Source organism: Hypomesus nipponensis, chromosome 11, assembly GCF_054491055.1.
Source record: "Hypomesus nipponensis isolate SF chromosome 11, ASM5449105v1, whole genome shotgun sequence".
Classification (NCBI taxonomy): domain Eukaryota; kingdom Metazoa; phylum Chordata; class Actinopteri; order Osmeriformes; family Osmeridae; genus Hypomesus; species Hypomesus nipponensis.
The window spans coordinates 9619213-9633858 of record NC_140371.1 but is presented as its reverse complement, the minus strand read 5'-3'; the positions used below and the strand labels follow the sequence as shown (position 1 = coordinate 9633858).

The following is a 14646-nucleotide window of genomic DNA, read 5'->3' as shown; positions in this document are numbered from 1 at the left end:
TAGAGAATCTTAACAGAAAGAAGGCAGAATGGGTTGGTTTATTATCACTTTTACAACCATACGCATCATTGATATGGTTTCGTACAACCATTGATTAATAATTACAATGTCTATTTTTTGTAGCAAGGTTGTTTTCTCTCAGGATGGAGCGAAAATAGGCCACAAAATATTCACAACCATAATGAGAGATCAATGAGCTTAATTGGGAATTGGTTTTGATTGTATGTGTGTGAAAGTATGGATACATTGTGCTTGTTCACAGTACCGGTATTTGTATCCTCTGCTTTTTCATAATCGTTAGTAACATCATTAATTATTTTGCATGCAATGTTGATCAAAAAAGTATTACAAGTTTAAGTTGACATAATAAATGAAATAATAACAAGAACTGTACATTTTGCACATTTGCTACCAAAAAAGATAACACTTATGGTGAATATTTGCTTCTGTCTGCAGTTTATGTTACAATTTATCAAGAATTAGTATGTTTTCAGACAGATGTACACACACCCACACATGAATACAAGAACACACACAGCCTCTTTGACTACTACCATGTGAAAAGGAGGATGTGTTAGCCTCCTTGGAACCAATAGCCAATCAGGATCAGATTTTGGTACCCCACCTACTGTTTAGTGAGTTCTGGATCAGCCATTTGGCAAAGCTATACACTCCTCCTAGTTATAGTTAGCCAATCAGAGGGCTTTGTGTAGGGAACCGGGAAGGTGTCCAATTCTCTTGTTACGATTGTCACATATCCCAGAAGCAGGTTCTTGGCAGAAATATCTCACAAATATTTCACTGGTTGTTCATTATGCTGCTTTGAATAACTATACTGACTCAAATAGCTGGTTTCATAATTCTACAAATAATGTTGCTTAAGACATTTACAAATGTAACTATTCAATAGTATAAGATTGCGCTTACAATGAATCATAGCAAAAGTCTTAGATGCAAACAAACTTATAGATACATTAGTATCACAATCAAGTTTGAAAATGTCTTGACAGCATGCAATAAAAACTGTAAACCAACTCTTGAGTGAGCAATATCACACAATATACAAGCAATACATAATATAATATATAGGTCCAGCCTGCATTATACAATAATGAGAATGTATATCACTTATTATGTCACTCAGGGACTCGTCCTAATCTTGCAGTGAAATGACAAAACGAGTTTAAACCAGAGTCGACCGGGATAAATACCCTTTAGCCATAAATACCAGCTGGATGTACGGACTAGGTGACTCTCAACAACACAAACACAGTACTCGAAGTGCACCTACAACAGGCTGAACTGAACGACCTTGAACCTGGAGAAAGACAAACAGGTGTGAACAACATTTTTACACTCATGGGGCCCTTTCGATCTGTTAAGTACATTTGGAGACAAACTTACTTTCATAATTCATCCTAACCCTGAACTGTTTACATAGGTTTGATTGTAATAGGACAGAATAATCCATGTATGACTAGGAAATATGGTTACATAGTTTCCAGCTAATTACACAGACAGAGGAGTAACTAGCACACTGCCTTAGTCAATGCTGTTATTTTATGTAATTTGGAATTAGGCGGGGAAAAAAAACTGTACCTCCATTTCATTGGCCAACTTTGCACAGTCCATAGATTTCCCTGACACTCGTACATGCCACTGCAAATTGATTTACTGCAATCAACATTAATCATCTCTACTTCCCGTAGTCTTAGTAAGATGGATATCAAAAGACAGGAGTCTTCTGACTTCTACTTTGGTCAAACAGAGTTAAGTTCAAACACAGATCATAAGAACTGTAAACATATGTGTACTGCTCAGTGTAAAGATACAGTATACTTTATAAATACTGTTTTTAGATGATTTCTCTATTTGACACACATTGACCACACATTCACACATGGTCAAACCTCTATAACCGATGGTTATCTTTCCACACAACTAGAATGATCTTGTCCATAGTAAAAAAAAGCAATGTCAGTCATTAACCATGTTAGCCAATTCTTGCCAGAGCATCCGAATCCAAGACTTTAGGCAGCTCTCAGGAAAAACCTGTCCTGCTTAAATGTGCCTATGGCAAACTAAGATGTCTATTCTAGAGGTACATTTCAGTGTTGTGTTATTTGTGAAACAGTAAAAAGGTGATTTGGAGAAGAAGTTATACAGAATAATCAGATATTTAATTACCGTCACAGTAGACTTAAGTTATGATTCATACTACTGGGAAATCCACTATATGTTGTTTCAGGAGCACTGCACAGTTTAATCAATGGAGCAATGTATGTTTTGGTTGTGAGCAATTGGAACATTACTTTGGAAGCAATCTGTTTTGAGTAACCAGTCAGGAAAGGGGGTGATGTTCTCTATGCAGAGGGCCTAGTTAAAATTCTCGTCTCCTTTCTTGAATCAGAGTCAACATCAACCAGCAATCATTCCCAGATGTCTGTGAATAGGTGATCCGGCTGCCTTTATTAAATCACGCAATATCACAAGGCAATACAGCAAATTCAGCGAGCTACAGAAGTGCACAGTGAGGCAAGACTGTGCGCATTCAGTGTCATTTTCCCACCTAACAATCAGATAGTAGGTCACCAAGTCAACGTACTGTAGACATTGTTCACATTTCCATTCCTTGAATAGATGCCACGTCAACAGTTATGATGCGGCCTTATTATACAGAACGTGTTTGGTCATGTGATGTACCCACACACATCCACACCTTCCCTCTACGCATGCCCACAATCAACAAATCCCAATCCAGTCAGGATATGCTGTTTTGTCCTGTTTCACTTGAGTTTTCATTTTCAAAGTATTTGCTTTTATTTTTGTTTATCACAGAAATTCCCAGATAGGGAAACATTTTCTTTATCACAAGGGTTCATTGCAACTGAGGGTTCAATGCAACTGACCCAAGACAGTGTTACAGCTTGGCACATGTGAGGATGAGGGGGTGACTGCATTCACTGCATGTTTAATCCAATCACATTTCCAGAGGTAGTAACACTCCCTCTTTACGTACCAGCCCAGTACCCCAACACACATTGCAAAACTCCCTACCCTGTCCCTCCCTCTTTCTCTCCACCTCTCTGTCCTCCAATAAACACCTGTTTAGGTCACTGCACCAGTTTTGACAGTCAATGTAGAAGAGGAAAATGACACAAATCTGATTGCATCAGTTTTAGCAGGTAACTCTTCATACTTAAACAAAGCACTGAGCTATCCCACATGGGGAAAGGGGGGGGGGGGCACACATGCTAACAAACAACTCTCTGCAGAGTAATAGAGGGGTCGGAACTAACTGCAGGTATGATAAAAGTTGGCAGGGATGATCATAGGATAAGGATTAATCATTAATCAGTTCCACCATGCTGCTGGTGTGTAAGAGCACACAAGGGGTTAACATGTGCGTAGAAGTTTAAATCCCCTCCCATCAACAACTCCCCCCTGGAATGGTCTGCCCCGCGGGTTTACATGACGCCTGTGTGTGTGTGCCATATATAGGAGCATGTGCAGATGGACTTGCAGATTTTTTGGATAGACAGATTCTGGCTAGAGGGCTGCAAACGTCTTCCTCTCTCTTTTTTTCTCCTCCCCTTTCTCCAGCACGCTCTCTCTCTCTTTCTGAAAAACTCTAAAGAGAACAGCAGGAATATCAAGCAGTTTCCAGATTGCTCTTGGAAACAACAAAGGAGCTTTTCCCTAACGTGTTTTTGAGTTGTTCTGAGCACCTGCCCGTGTAAAAATGAGTGATGATGGTTCATTTATGTTCACGTCGGAGTCTGTTGGAGAGGGACATCCAGGTGAGTTCCTTGCCTATAGATTTACCAGCAGGATAAAACTCCTCTTTTTCCCTCCCATCTGAATTCCAACACATTCAACAAGAATCAACCTGTCATATAGAGATACTTGTTTTAATTAATCCTGTATGGTACAATTCATAAAATACAATTTAAGATCATCTAATTGATGCCAGTATTGATCCTAACATGTGAAAAGTCTTGGCAATTAGATAGATCAATAAATAACCATTTAGGCTTTAGTACCATGGGATTTCATTGATAGACTCTCCTAACCACTCAACATGTGGTTACTACTACTTTTTATGGGGGCTAGAGGGGTGTCGTGTTGCATGGCACAGAGAGAGACAGAGAGTGAGTGAGTGACACTCCCACACTGTGAATGAGCAGATGTTAGGTATTAGCTTTTCACATAAAGTGGAACTGTCAGTAAGTAAACTCGTCCAGTTTCCTTAGTCCATTATCTGGACCAGATCTGTCTAACAAAACGACATCACTAAGCATTCAACCAACATTTTTATGAACTCATTCTGAAAGTTTTGTTGGTGTGGGTGTAAGGCTCTTGGAAATAAATAATAATTGTAATAGGTGACTGATTATCGTGAAGCGTGGTGTTGACGTGCACATTTGGTTATGTGTTGTTTGATTTGGCTGTCAATTAGGGGATTCTGATGTAACAGACTCTCTGATGTTACACAGACCACACCCCTCAAACTAAGTTAGTCAATCGTCCAATCAGAAGTGCCTAAATGTACTCTGCCCTCTCCGTAGCAGACTTGATACTAAAGCAAACAATATATGTTGCAATGTGTCCAGAAAAACAGTCCTAGTCTTTTTGGACTGCTAATTCTGGATGTGCAATACATATATTAGATGTATATGACATTCTTTTAATATTAATATATATACATATTTTTATATTGATATTATCCACTACACTGTATCAATGTTGAAACATGTCTTTTACACTGTAGAAGGACAGGAATAAAGCTAAATACATGAATATAGACTTGAGTCCCACTGTGATGATAGTGAGATCCAACCAAGAGCTTGCTGAAAAGTGCACAAACACCATCCCCCTCCTACTTAACCACAGGGTTTGATAATGGGCCAAACCTTTCTCTCTGCTACTTTGAACCAGTGGCCAGGCCTTGTGTCTGGTCTTCAGATTACTTTTCTACCTGATAACAAGCTGGAGGTCTGGGCTGTTCCCACAGACTGCTTATGCACTGATGGTGGAGAGCTCTCCTCTCACACACCTGCGCAGTTGCCTACAAATATCGTCCATTCTGCATCCCATATGTTCTGAGGTGTGCATTTGTGAGTAAGCCAAGACAACGTATACCACAGACACGTAGTGCTTTTTGACTGTTTGTGTCTTGTGAGTCGATAAAACTGCTGAAACCCTCTATGAGACTATACTGCATTTTTAGGATGTTTTTTCTGATGTAACACATCAAACATATTGCTTCAGTGCCCTGGAAAGAGAGAGAGGGGAGGGAGAGGGAGGGAGAGAGAGAGAAAGAGAGGTAAATCACATATGAATACAGTGGACAAAGCAATGCCCTGCTGCTGCTGTGCCCTGACATTGACTGGAATGAAGCCTAAAATTCCCAACGCTTTTCCCATTCTAAACAATCCCCAGAGAATTTTCCCTTTGCAGCGGAGTGTATCATCAAACGCAAAGCCTCACTTCTGTCAATTGAATATGATAAGTTACTACGTTTCCTGAATATATAAGCCTATATATACAAAGGAAGAGTCAGTTAGATTGATAATTACTCCACTGGGGTTACAGATCTACCTTTAAAATAGGCTCGGCATAGAGGTGCAATTAAGATTCAAATCAAATCAAATGTATTTGTATAGCCCTTTTTACACGCAAGCATGTCACAGAGGGCTTCACATACGCCCATAGAACTGCCCCTCAACCAACCTAAACCCTCAAGGATTCACATCACACTCACATGCATTTGGTCTCACTGTGCATCTGATTCCAGAAATGTATTGGACTCAAAAATGGTTCTTTCAATGTATTTTTTTTAAAACCAATTATAGACAAGATATGCGATCAAATCAGTGATGCTGTCCTGGATGCTCACCTGAAGCAGGACCCAAATGCCAAGGTTGCCTGTGGTGAGTGTGTGTGGGGGGTTATGCACACAAAGAACCAATATGGTTATCATGTCTGAACATTTTATTTCCTGGTTAGCGCCTTCCTGGTTAGAATATATTTTATCATGCTGTACTGTGTCTCACTTCAGATCCAGAAGGCCATAAGCCATAATTGTCAGTTTAGTTTACATTCTAGCCTTTCATTGGCATACCGTTTATCTAGTATATTAAGTCCAAATGTGATTTTTCTAGTAGTTGTTGATCACTGATCTCTAATCTGAACAGACTCTCCCTGCTGAGTCATGGCATACTGTAGATACACCTACAGTTGATATGATAAATAAATACTTTCATAAAGAACTGTAATTACAAGTAGGTTCCATTGTAGACTGGCATGGTACATTCAGACCTGTTCTGTAGATTGTGTGTTTTGCCAATGTCCTCCTGTGGCTCCTGCAGAGACGGTGTGCAAGACTGGGATGGTCCTGCTGTGTGGGGAGATCACTTCCCGTGCCAACGTGGACTACCAGAAAGTTGTCAGAGATACAATCAAACACATTGGTTACGACAACTCCGACAAAGGTAATGAAATTAAAGGACAGTTAACAAAAAGATACTTTGTTTCCTGTTGCCTGCAATGATTATTTAACTCTGTCCTCTTCACACGTACTCCCTTCTCTCTCACTTCTAGGTTTTGACTATAAGACATGTAACGTGTTAGTCGCTCTGGAGCAGCAGAGTCCGGATATTGCCCAGGGTGTCCACATTGACAGAAGTGAGGAGGACATTGGTGCAGGAGACCAGGTAGGTCATCAGTAAAAATATGAACAATTATTTATCAAAATAATTAACTTCTCCATCTTCACATATGAGTTACATACATACTTTACATAATATATATATTCAAATTTCTACACATATTTACGTAGAAATTGAGATTTAGATATAGATTTGACAGGACCAAGAAATCCAATGTCCTTAATTATACTTACAAATGGCAAACAAACTTGAATTATCCTCAACACTTGAAATATGCCTTTTCATGACTTTATTAGCCTTTTACTTGAGACTAAATAGGTAAATCTACCTATTCTTCTCTTCTCTGCCAGGGTTTGATGTTTGGTTATGCCACAGATGAAACAGAGGAGAGCATGCCTCTCACCATTGTTCTAGCCCACAAATTAAATTCCAAGATGGCCGAACTCAGACGCAACGGCACTGTTCCTTGGTTGCGCCCAGACTCTAAAACCCAGGTGAGACAATCTGTCCTTTTTTCCCTGGGTTTATGTCCGAAAAGACACTGTCTCTCTTAGGCAGTGTTGAAATCGGGTGTGTATTATTTGTTTTCTTAGGCCCCATTAAGTAAACAAAGTGGTAGAATCCAGTTTAAATACTCACATAACTCCCAATCATGCATACACAACAACACAAATTCACACACATAAACACAAGCATCTGCAACCAAACCCAATGTTCCCCACCGTGAGGGTGTCAGCAGTATGTCAGTGGAAATCTGTTTTTAACCCGGTGTGGGAGTGACCTGACCCTTTTCACTGACCCTGTGTAATCGCCTGGACACCGGCTGTGGCCTCGTCAATCATGGGCTCAGACAGGGAGTGAAAACTGATTGGGGCAACACTTCAGAATCAGAAAGGGGTTTCAAATTGCCATGAAAGTTTGCAAATACAGGGAATTCACTTTGGCAGGAAGGTGCAGACATTCAACAAATAGGGTTCATAAATCTTGAATAGTGGTGTACAAGTCTAACTATACCAACAGTACAAAGTCTAACTAACACTAAGGGGCTGCAAGAATTTCGAAAAATAAAATAATACAAAGTTAAGAAGCTATGATAACACTTTACATTAAGGTTAAATTTACTGAACTATAACCACATTGTATTGTGATTACATGATATTCACTGTTAGTGGCATGGGTTATTACAAAAGTACAAAAGTGTAAGAAGGAACAGTATGTGGGAAGGTTGTTGTAAAAGGGTCCGGTGAAGCTTGTGTTACCAAAGCAAGCTTAATGTTAACATCCAAGTTTCAGTTGTTGAATAACTTGTACCGCTAAACTGTAGTGAAGTGTTACCACGTAGCAGTTCCTGAGTAACTCCAATGTTGCACAGATTTGGATTTGATACAGTAAGACATGTTTACTTGTAGAAGGAGGCACAGTTACCGTATTTTGACAGTTGCCATGACAGGTGAACTTCAGAGGCAATTTGGGATGTAGGGAAAGGTCCTAGGGGGCAAATGGAATTGGGCTCTTCTCTTAGAAACAAGCCAATGATACTTGAGTCCCGTGCTCTGGCAGCATTCCTGGCATTTTTAGATGGGGGAGATGTAAAGAGTGGTTACAGGGCAAGAGGAAAGGAGGATTGAAAATGGAATGGGCTAATATGAGCTCTTATGAGAAGGAGTTCCATTACAGGCTGACAGGTGTTGATGTTGATCACCTTACCGACGTTTTTGACACCAGGCTTGGGGACCTCCTCAAATGAGGTGACTGCTGGCCATCCGTCTGTGCTGTCCCTTCATCTGTCCCGTCTCTCCCTGCCTCAGGTGACCGTGCACTATGACCAGAAAGATGGAGCCGTGATTCCCAAGAGGGTTCACACGGTGGTCATATCAGTCCAGCACGATGACCATGTCAGCCTGGAGGAGCAGAAAGACATCCTCAGGGAGAAGGTGGGTGCTCCCCCCAGTTTCCCTGGTCACGTCCACAGCCAGACAACTCTCCAATGGCAGGAGGGAGGGGATTGCCCATATTAGGCATGTTAAAGTAAATCATCTTTAACGTGTAAACAATTCCCATCAGGTTATCAAAGCCGTGGTGCCCGCCAAGTACCTGGACGATAAAACCATCTACCACCTGCAGCCCAGCGGGCGCTTTGTCATTGGTGGCCCACAGGTGTGTGTTCCTGTGTGTTTACTTTGGTGTGCCCTCAGGTCAAATAAAGGCACACCAGAAATAGTCTGACCCCTCCCTTCTCTCCTGCCTGTGCCAGGGGGACGCAGGGGTGACGGGCAGGAAGATCATTGTGGACACCTATGGAGGCTGGGGGGCCCACGGTGGAGGAGCCTTCTCTGGGAAAGACTTCTCCAAGGTGGACCGCTCTGCTGCGTATGCGGCCCGCTGGGTGGCTAAGTCTCTGGTCAAGGCCAAGCTCTGCAGGAGGGTCCTGGTCCAGGTGAGAATCTACGTAACAATACGTCACAAAACTGTTCATCCAATCTTGGATTTATTTACTTATCCCTTTAATCGTCTTTCTTTAAATCCAACCATTCATTCATCCATTCATGCATTCATCCAAACAGACCACTCTGTCCATCCCCTGGATGTGTGATGTGGCTACAGTATATTTGAGGTAGTGTTTGTACCTTCAATTCAGGTGTCCTACGCCATCGGAGTGGCCCACCCCCTCTCCATTTCCCTGTTCACCTACGGTTCCTCCCAAAAGACAGAGAAAGAGCTTCTCCAGATCGTTAACAAGAACTTTGACCTTCGACCAGGTGTCATTGTCAGGTGAACATTCTTCCCCTCTAAGAAGACAAACATAAAACAAAATTTAAGACCCTTGAATATGGTCTTAAATATGCAGTTTGCAGGTCTTGAATATGCTTCAGAATGTATCCATGGTGTATAGCAACTGTGATGTGTGTGTAGGTGTGCCTGTCCCACCGGTGTATGTGATGTTGTCTTGTCCTTCCCCAGGGAACTGAACCTGAAGAGGCCCATTTACCAGAGCACAGCCAGCTATGGTCACTTCGGCAGGCCAGAGTTCACTTGGGAGGTGCCTAAGGAGCTGGAGTTCTAAACGTCCCCTACTGGTCTTAATCAGCAGTTCTGACTTAAGACCCTCCTTGTTGGCAACCATCACAACCAATTCTGTATCATTGAATTTCAATGGCTCTTCAAAGAGACTATGGATGTTTCCTATCACACATAATTCAATGTAAAGCCAAACTCTTGTGGCAGGTTTTCATTTGATTAATTCAGGGTTAAATTAGTACAGGCCTGTGTTGCTACAGTTATTAATTTTGTATCAGGAGTGAGAAAATGCTAAGGGGAGCTGTGATGGGATGGAGTTATGGTTTTACTGTCCTTGTATGGCCTGCTCTCTTTATTTAATGTCTTATGACCCTACAATAGTACCGTTCCTTTGGCTGAACCTATGCGTGCCTTTGGATCAAAATAGCAAAGCGTTAGAAGGAATGCATCTGCAGGGACGTTGATCCACATCTACTTTTGGTGTGACTTTTGAGCCTCAAAGGTGATTTGTTATTATCAGATTCACACAGACTAAATTCATTCAAATGTAATTCAATATCAAACACAAGCAGACCCTAAAGCCTCAAGGCTCTGAGACTTACACCATAGCAATACTGTTTATTACACTCTCCAGGTGGTGCTACTCTTTCATGTCTGTAGATATGTACTTGAGTAACTTTAATCATAGATTAAATGCGCAGTTGCATGTTTGGAACCCTTCGCAACCCTTGCTTTAACCAAACTTTTTTTTACCGATAACGATTTGTTCTTGAGTCAGTAGTAGATCCAATAGCTACCTGCTTGGTTGTAGCTGTCAAAAACTGATCTTAAATGAACACCCTTATTTAAACTGACAGTTTAGCCATTTGGGTGTCTTTAGTAGCTGCCAAGGGTGGGTATTTCTGTGGACCATTGACAATCATGATGTTTCTATATTTGTACAATTGTAATGTATATTCCTGAAATAATGCTTTTTGAAATCATTATTTCATTACGTTAGCCATACGTAAAATAAATATCTTAAGAGTGGACTATGTTTTAACAGAGATGCTGCTCTCTGTGTTTTCACTCTCAATGCCTTAATTAAATCAGCCTCTCATCCTTCCACAGACACTGTGACATTCACTGGTCTTATCTGGAAAGCCGGTTAAAGCTGCCCATCATTTAATGACCATGTGTTGTAAAGACTGTTCTTGCTTGTTTACATAACCCCACTTCAGAAATGCTTTTACAGTGACCTGGGAATTAACCACAATCAAAGGCACTACCGAGAGGTGTCCCAACCCTCTTGTTACAGGCGACTGTATTCTACACAGTACAATGCAACAGTGGGCAGAGAAACCTGGAAATGTAAATAATTGTTGACATTAAAATTTTGAAGCAATTATCCATGGCAGGCCTGGTGTGTGTTGTTTTCAAGATTTATCCTCTGAAAATGGTAATTGAGCATACTCTGTCAGGAGTTTTGTGAAATATTGATATTTACAATTTTTCACAATTGCTAAGGCACTAAACCCCATTCTTTAACTAAATGCTCAGTCACTTTTGGCAAAACTTGACCTAATACGAAAATAAAGTGAAGCATTTTCTTTTAACCATTGCGCTGTGGGGGGTTTGCGACAGAATGACAGTTAAAAGAAAATGCTTCAATTTATTTTTGTATCAGATAAAGTTGTCACAACACCACGGTGGGTCACAATGACCTGAAGTTTACACAAGGGTTAAACCAGTTCTGGTAGTTACACACTATTTGCTGATCTCATCCACTCTTTTGGAAAAACTCTTAACCCTTGTGCTGCCTTCGGGTCACATGACCAAAAGGTTCATAACGAACCATTGTTGTGTTTACCCAATTTTACCCAATACAAAGGCAAATAAAAATAATTTTCTTTTAACCTTCGCAATGTGGGGGGTCTGAGACAGCCCAACGGTTAAAAGAAAATGCTTCACTTTGTTTTTGTATGCGGTAAAATTGTCGCAAACGAAGGTGGGTCACAATGACTGATGGGTCAGAATGACCCGAGGAGAACACAAGGGTTAACACATTCTCACTCATTAAAACACATTTTGCATTGTGATGCACATTTTTGAAAAACACATACAGGTAAAAAAAAAATGCAGGCAGCAAAAAATAAACAACTACAATACAGGTGTCATCGTTGGGGTCGCAGGTTAAACAAGTGCTTCAGAGATGAGAGATACATCAACATTTATTTTAAATAAGATACCAAATACCTTGATTTTAAGTGTATCAAAATAAACTACAAAATACAGCATTGATACATACATGTATCAAATAAACTACTGTATTTTTGTATTTTAAAAATAAAATACTTTTTCAAGAGAGCATCAAATCACACCGCAAACCTTCCATTATTGGCCTATTTGATCTATCCCTTCACCAGTACACTGACTCAGTTGATAAAGTAGACAATGTTTGATAGCAATAGCTATTAGCGTTCTGCTAATTAGTAAAGCAATACATCTGACATATGTAAACAGCAGATCAAATAATCACAAATTCCTGTCATCACCCAGATGAAGGTTAGTTAAAAGTTACCAACAGTTTAATGTTTAACTAACAGTTTGCTAATAAATTGATTGGTAAAGAAGGGCCTACTTTGCTACATTTTAGTTTAATACTATTGGATCTGCCCAGAGCCACTCTGATCTGCCATAACCAATCGCTAGCGTTCGCCTCAGCCAATTCCTTCACCACTACTGTAATGGAGCTAGCTGCCGTAGCTGGAAAATAAAACTTTTCCCAAACCCCGTGGGGAGGAGGGCCACAACATCATGGCCACCAACAAAACTCAGCAAAACTTTATATTGCTCCGGCTTTAGCTGTTGGATATGCGGCAGCGTTGCCACAACGGACCGAATGGCTTCGCTCGCATCTTTCTCCGCCGCCATTACGGAACTACAACTCAAACTAGCGCACAACATCAACGTCATCGTTCACAGCCACTCCCTCTGTTTGCTGATTGGCCGGTTAAAAATGTACCTGCAAAATCTGACTTATGTACTGAATGGCCAGACCGAGTACAGAAGCAAAATAAAAATTGAGCGGAAGTACGTTCGACGGCAGAGCCAGGCAACTACTTTGCATCAGTGATAAAATATTTCATAAGAAGACAATTGATGGCACCATTATTCATTGCAACTTGTTGTATTAATAATTTAACTGTTAATCACAAATAGTAGTAAAAAATTGTGTCAGGCAGTCATTCATGCAATTGTATGAAAAATTCTAGAATTTTTTTTGTTACAACAGCTCACTGAACACCTTTCCTCAAATCAGCTATATGAACCTCTCCAGTCTGCATTTCTTCACCACAGCACTGAAACTGCATTAGCTCAGTCAGGTGGCTGAGCGTCTAGGGACTTGGGCTAGTAATCCGAAGGTTGCTGGTTCGATTCCCAGCAGTGCAAAATCAAGTTGTGTCCTCAGGCAAGGCACCTTACCCTACTTGCCTCGGGGGAATGTACTTACTGTAAGTCACTCTGGATAAAGTGTGTCTGCTACATGACTAAATGTAAATGTAATGTAAATTAACCAAGGTAATCAATGATCCACTATTAGCCTCTGATGCAGGCTCTATCTCTGTCCTGGTTCTCCTGAACGTAAGTGCAGCATTTGACACTGTGGATCATCAAATTCTCCTGGAACGTATGGAGAACTGTGTTGGGATCTCTGGTACGGAACTCCAGTGGTTTAGATTGTATCTATCTGACAGATCACAATTTGTCCACTATGACGGCCTCTCATCCAGGAGCTCCACTGTAAAATACCACAGGGTTCTGTCCTAGGCCCTCTGCTATTTTCTCTCTACATGCTGCCCTTAGGAAACATAATTAGAAGCTACGGAGTACATTTTCACTGCTATGAAGATGACACCCACTATACATGTCCCTAAAGCCTGGAGAACTACCACACGCTCTGGAAAAATGTGTTCCTGGGATAAGAACTTGGATGACAGCAAATTTCCTTCTCAATTTGGATAAAACAGAGGCAAAAATCTTTGGACCTAAAAAATACAGAATTTGATCCAATCTCACCCTAGACCTAAACGGCATCATAGTCTCTCAAAGCCAGCTGGTAAAAAAATCTAAGAGTCACAATGGACCTCGACCTCTCGTTCGATGATGCTGAAAAACGAATACATGCATTTGTTACATCCCGATTGGACTACTGCAATGTTTTCGTCTCTGGCCTCCCAAGCACCGACATAACATTTTTACAGTTGGTGCAAAATGCTGCTGCTAGACTACTGACCAGAACCAGAAAGTGTGATCATATAACATCTACTCTCGTCTCTCTACGCTGGCTCCCAATCCAAGCCAGAGCTGATTTCAAAGTCCTACTACTTACCTTCAAATCTCTCCATGGATCAGTAAGTAATATCATCAGCACAGGGGAAGGTGTGAACTAGTTCTAGCCAGGTGAAATCTATCATTTTGATTAGATTTTAAGAGCAGATTAACGTCTGTAAGAGGACAATTTGCATATACAGAACATTTTAGCCCCCAAAAAGCAGAAAAATAGGAAATGGGCCTTATTGTGATTCCAGTATTCTATAGAAACCTGTGAAAACATTTTCCTCAAATACTGAACCAGCAATTTTTGCAAAACACAACATTTGTCATTGCCAAAACTTATGGCCAAGACTGATATGTATAACTTTTAAATTACTAATAAACCATATATATGTCTGCATAGGTATCATACAACTTGAATTTACAACTAAAGTAAACCTGTTACAGTATACTGTTACTGTTATTGTTTATTTTGCTAGTTGGAGACAACAGGGGATGGGGTATTCTTATTTTACAGTTTCTCTTCCCTGGAACAGATTTCATGTTCCAACTGAGGGGGGCTGGCGCTGTCTTACTGTCTAGAGCTGCATCAAATAGCATTTTTGGTCTGCTAAATTGCTGCACTAGTCCACACTTGACC

General features: G+C 40.7%; 1 protein-coding gene across 1 annotated transcript; it reads left to right on the top strand.

Moving 5' to 3' along the window:
• The first annotated feature begins 3474 nt into the window (after nucleotides 1–3474).
• mat1a (methionine adenosyltransferase 1A) lies at nucleotides 3475–11078 on the top strand. The gene is made up of 10 exons (XM_084709606.1): nucleotides 3475–3800; nucleotides 5856–5933; nucleotides 6372–6494; nucleotides 6604–6716; nucleotides 7022–7165; nucleotides 8480–8605; nucleotides 8736–8828; nucleotides 8926–9108; nucleotides 9310–9443; nucleotides 9633–11078. The coding sequence occupies exons 1-10, from the start codon at nucleotides 3743–3745 to the stop codon at nucleotides 9733–9735; spliced, it is 1155 nt and encodes a 384-aa protein (XP_084565732.1). The 5' UTR covers nucleotides 3475–3742; the 3' UTR covers nucleotides 9736–11078.
• The last annotated feature ends 3568 nt before the right edge of the window (nucleotides 11079–14646 follow it).

What these genes read in the sequence shown, in the direction of transcription:
- mat1a (XM_084709606.1), top strand. Translation starts at nt 3,743, where the DNA reads ATGAGTGATGATGGTTCATTTATGTTCACGTCGGAGTCTGTTGGAGAG. An exon ending in ACATTGGTGCAGGAGACCAG is followed by an intron (nt 6,717 to 7,021) that starts GTAGGTCATCAG and finishes CTTCTCTGCCAG; the next exon opens with GGTTTGATGTTTGGTTATGC. An exon ending in AAGACATCCTCAGGGAGAAG is followed by an intron (nt 8,606 to 8,735) that starts GTGGGTGCTCCC and finishes AATTCCCATCAG; the next exon opens with GTTATCAAAGCCGTGGTGCC.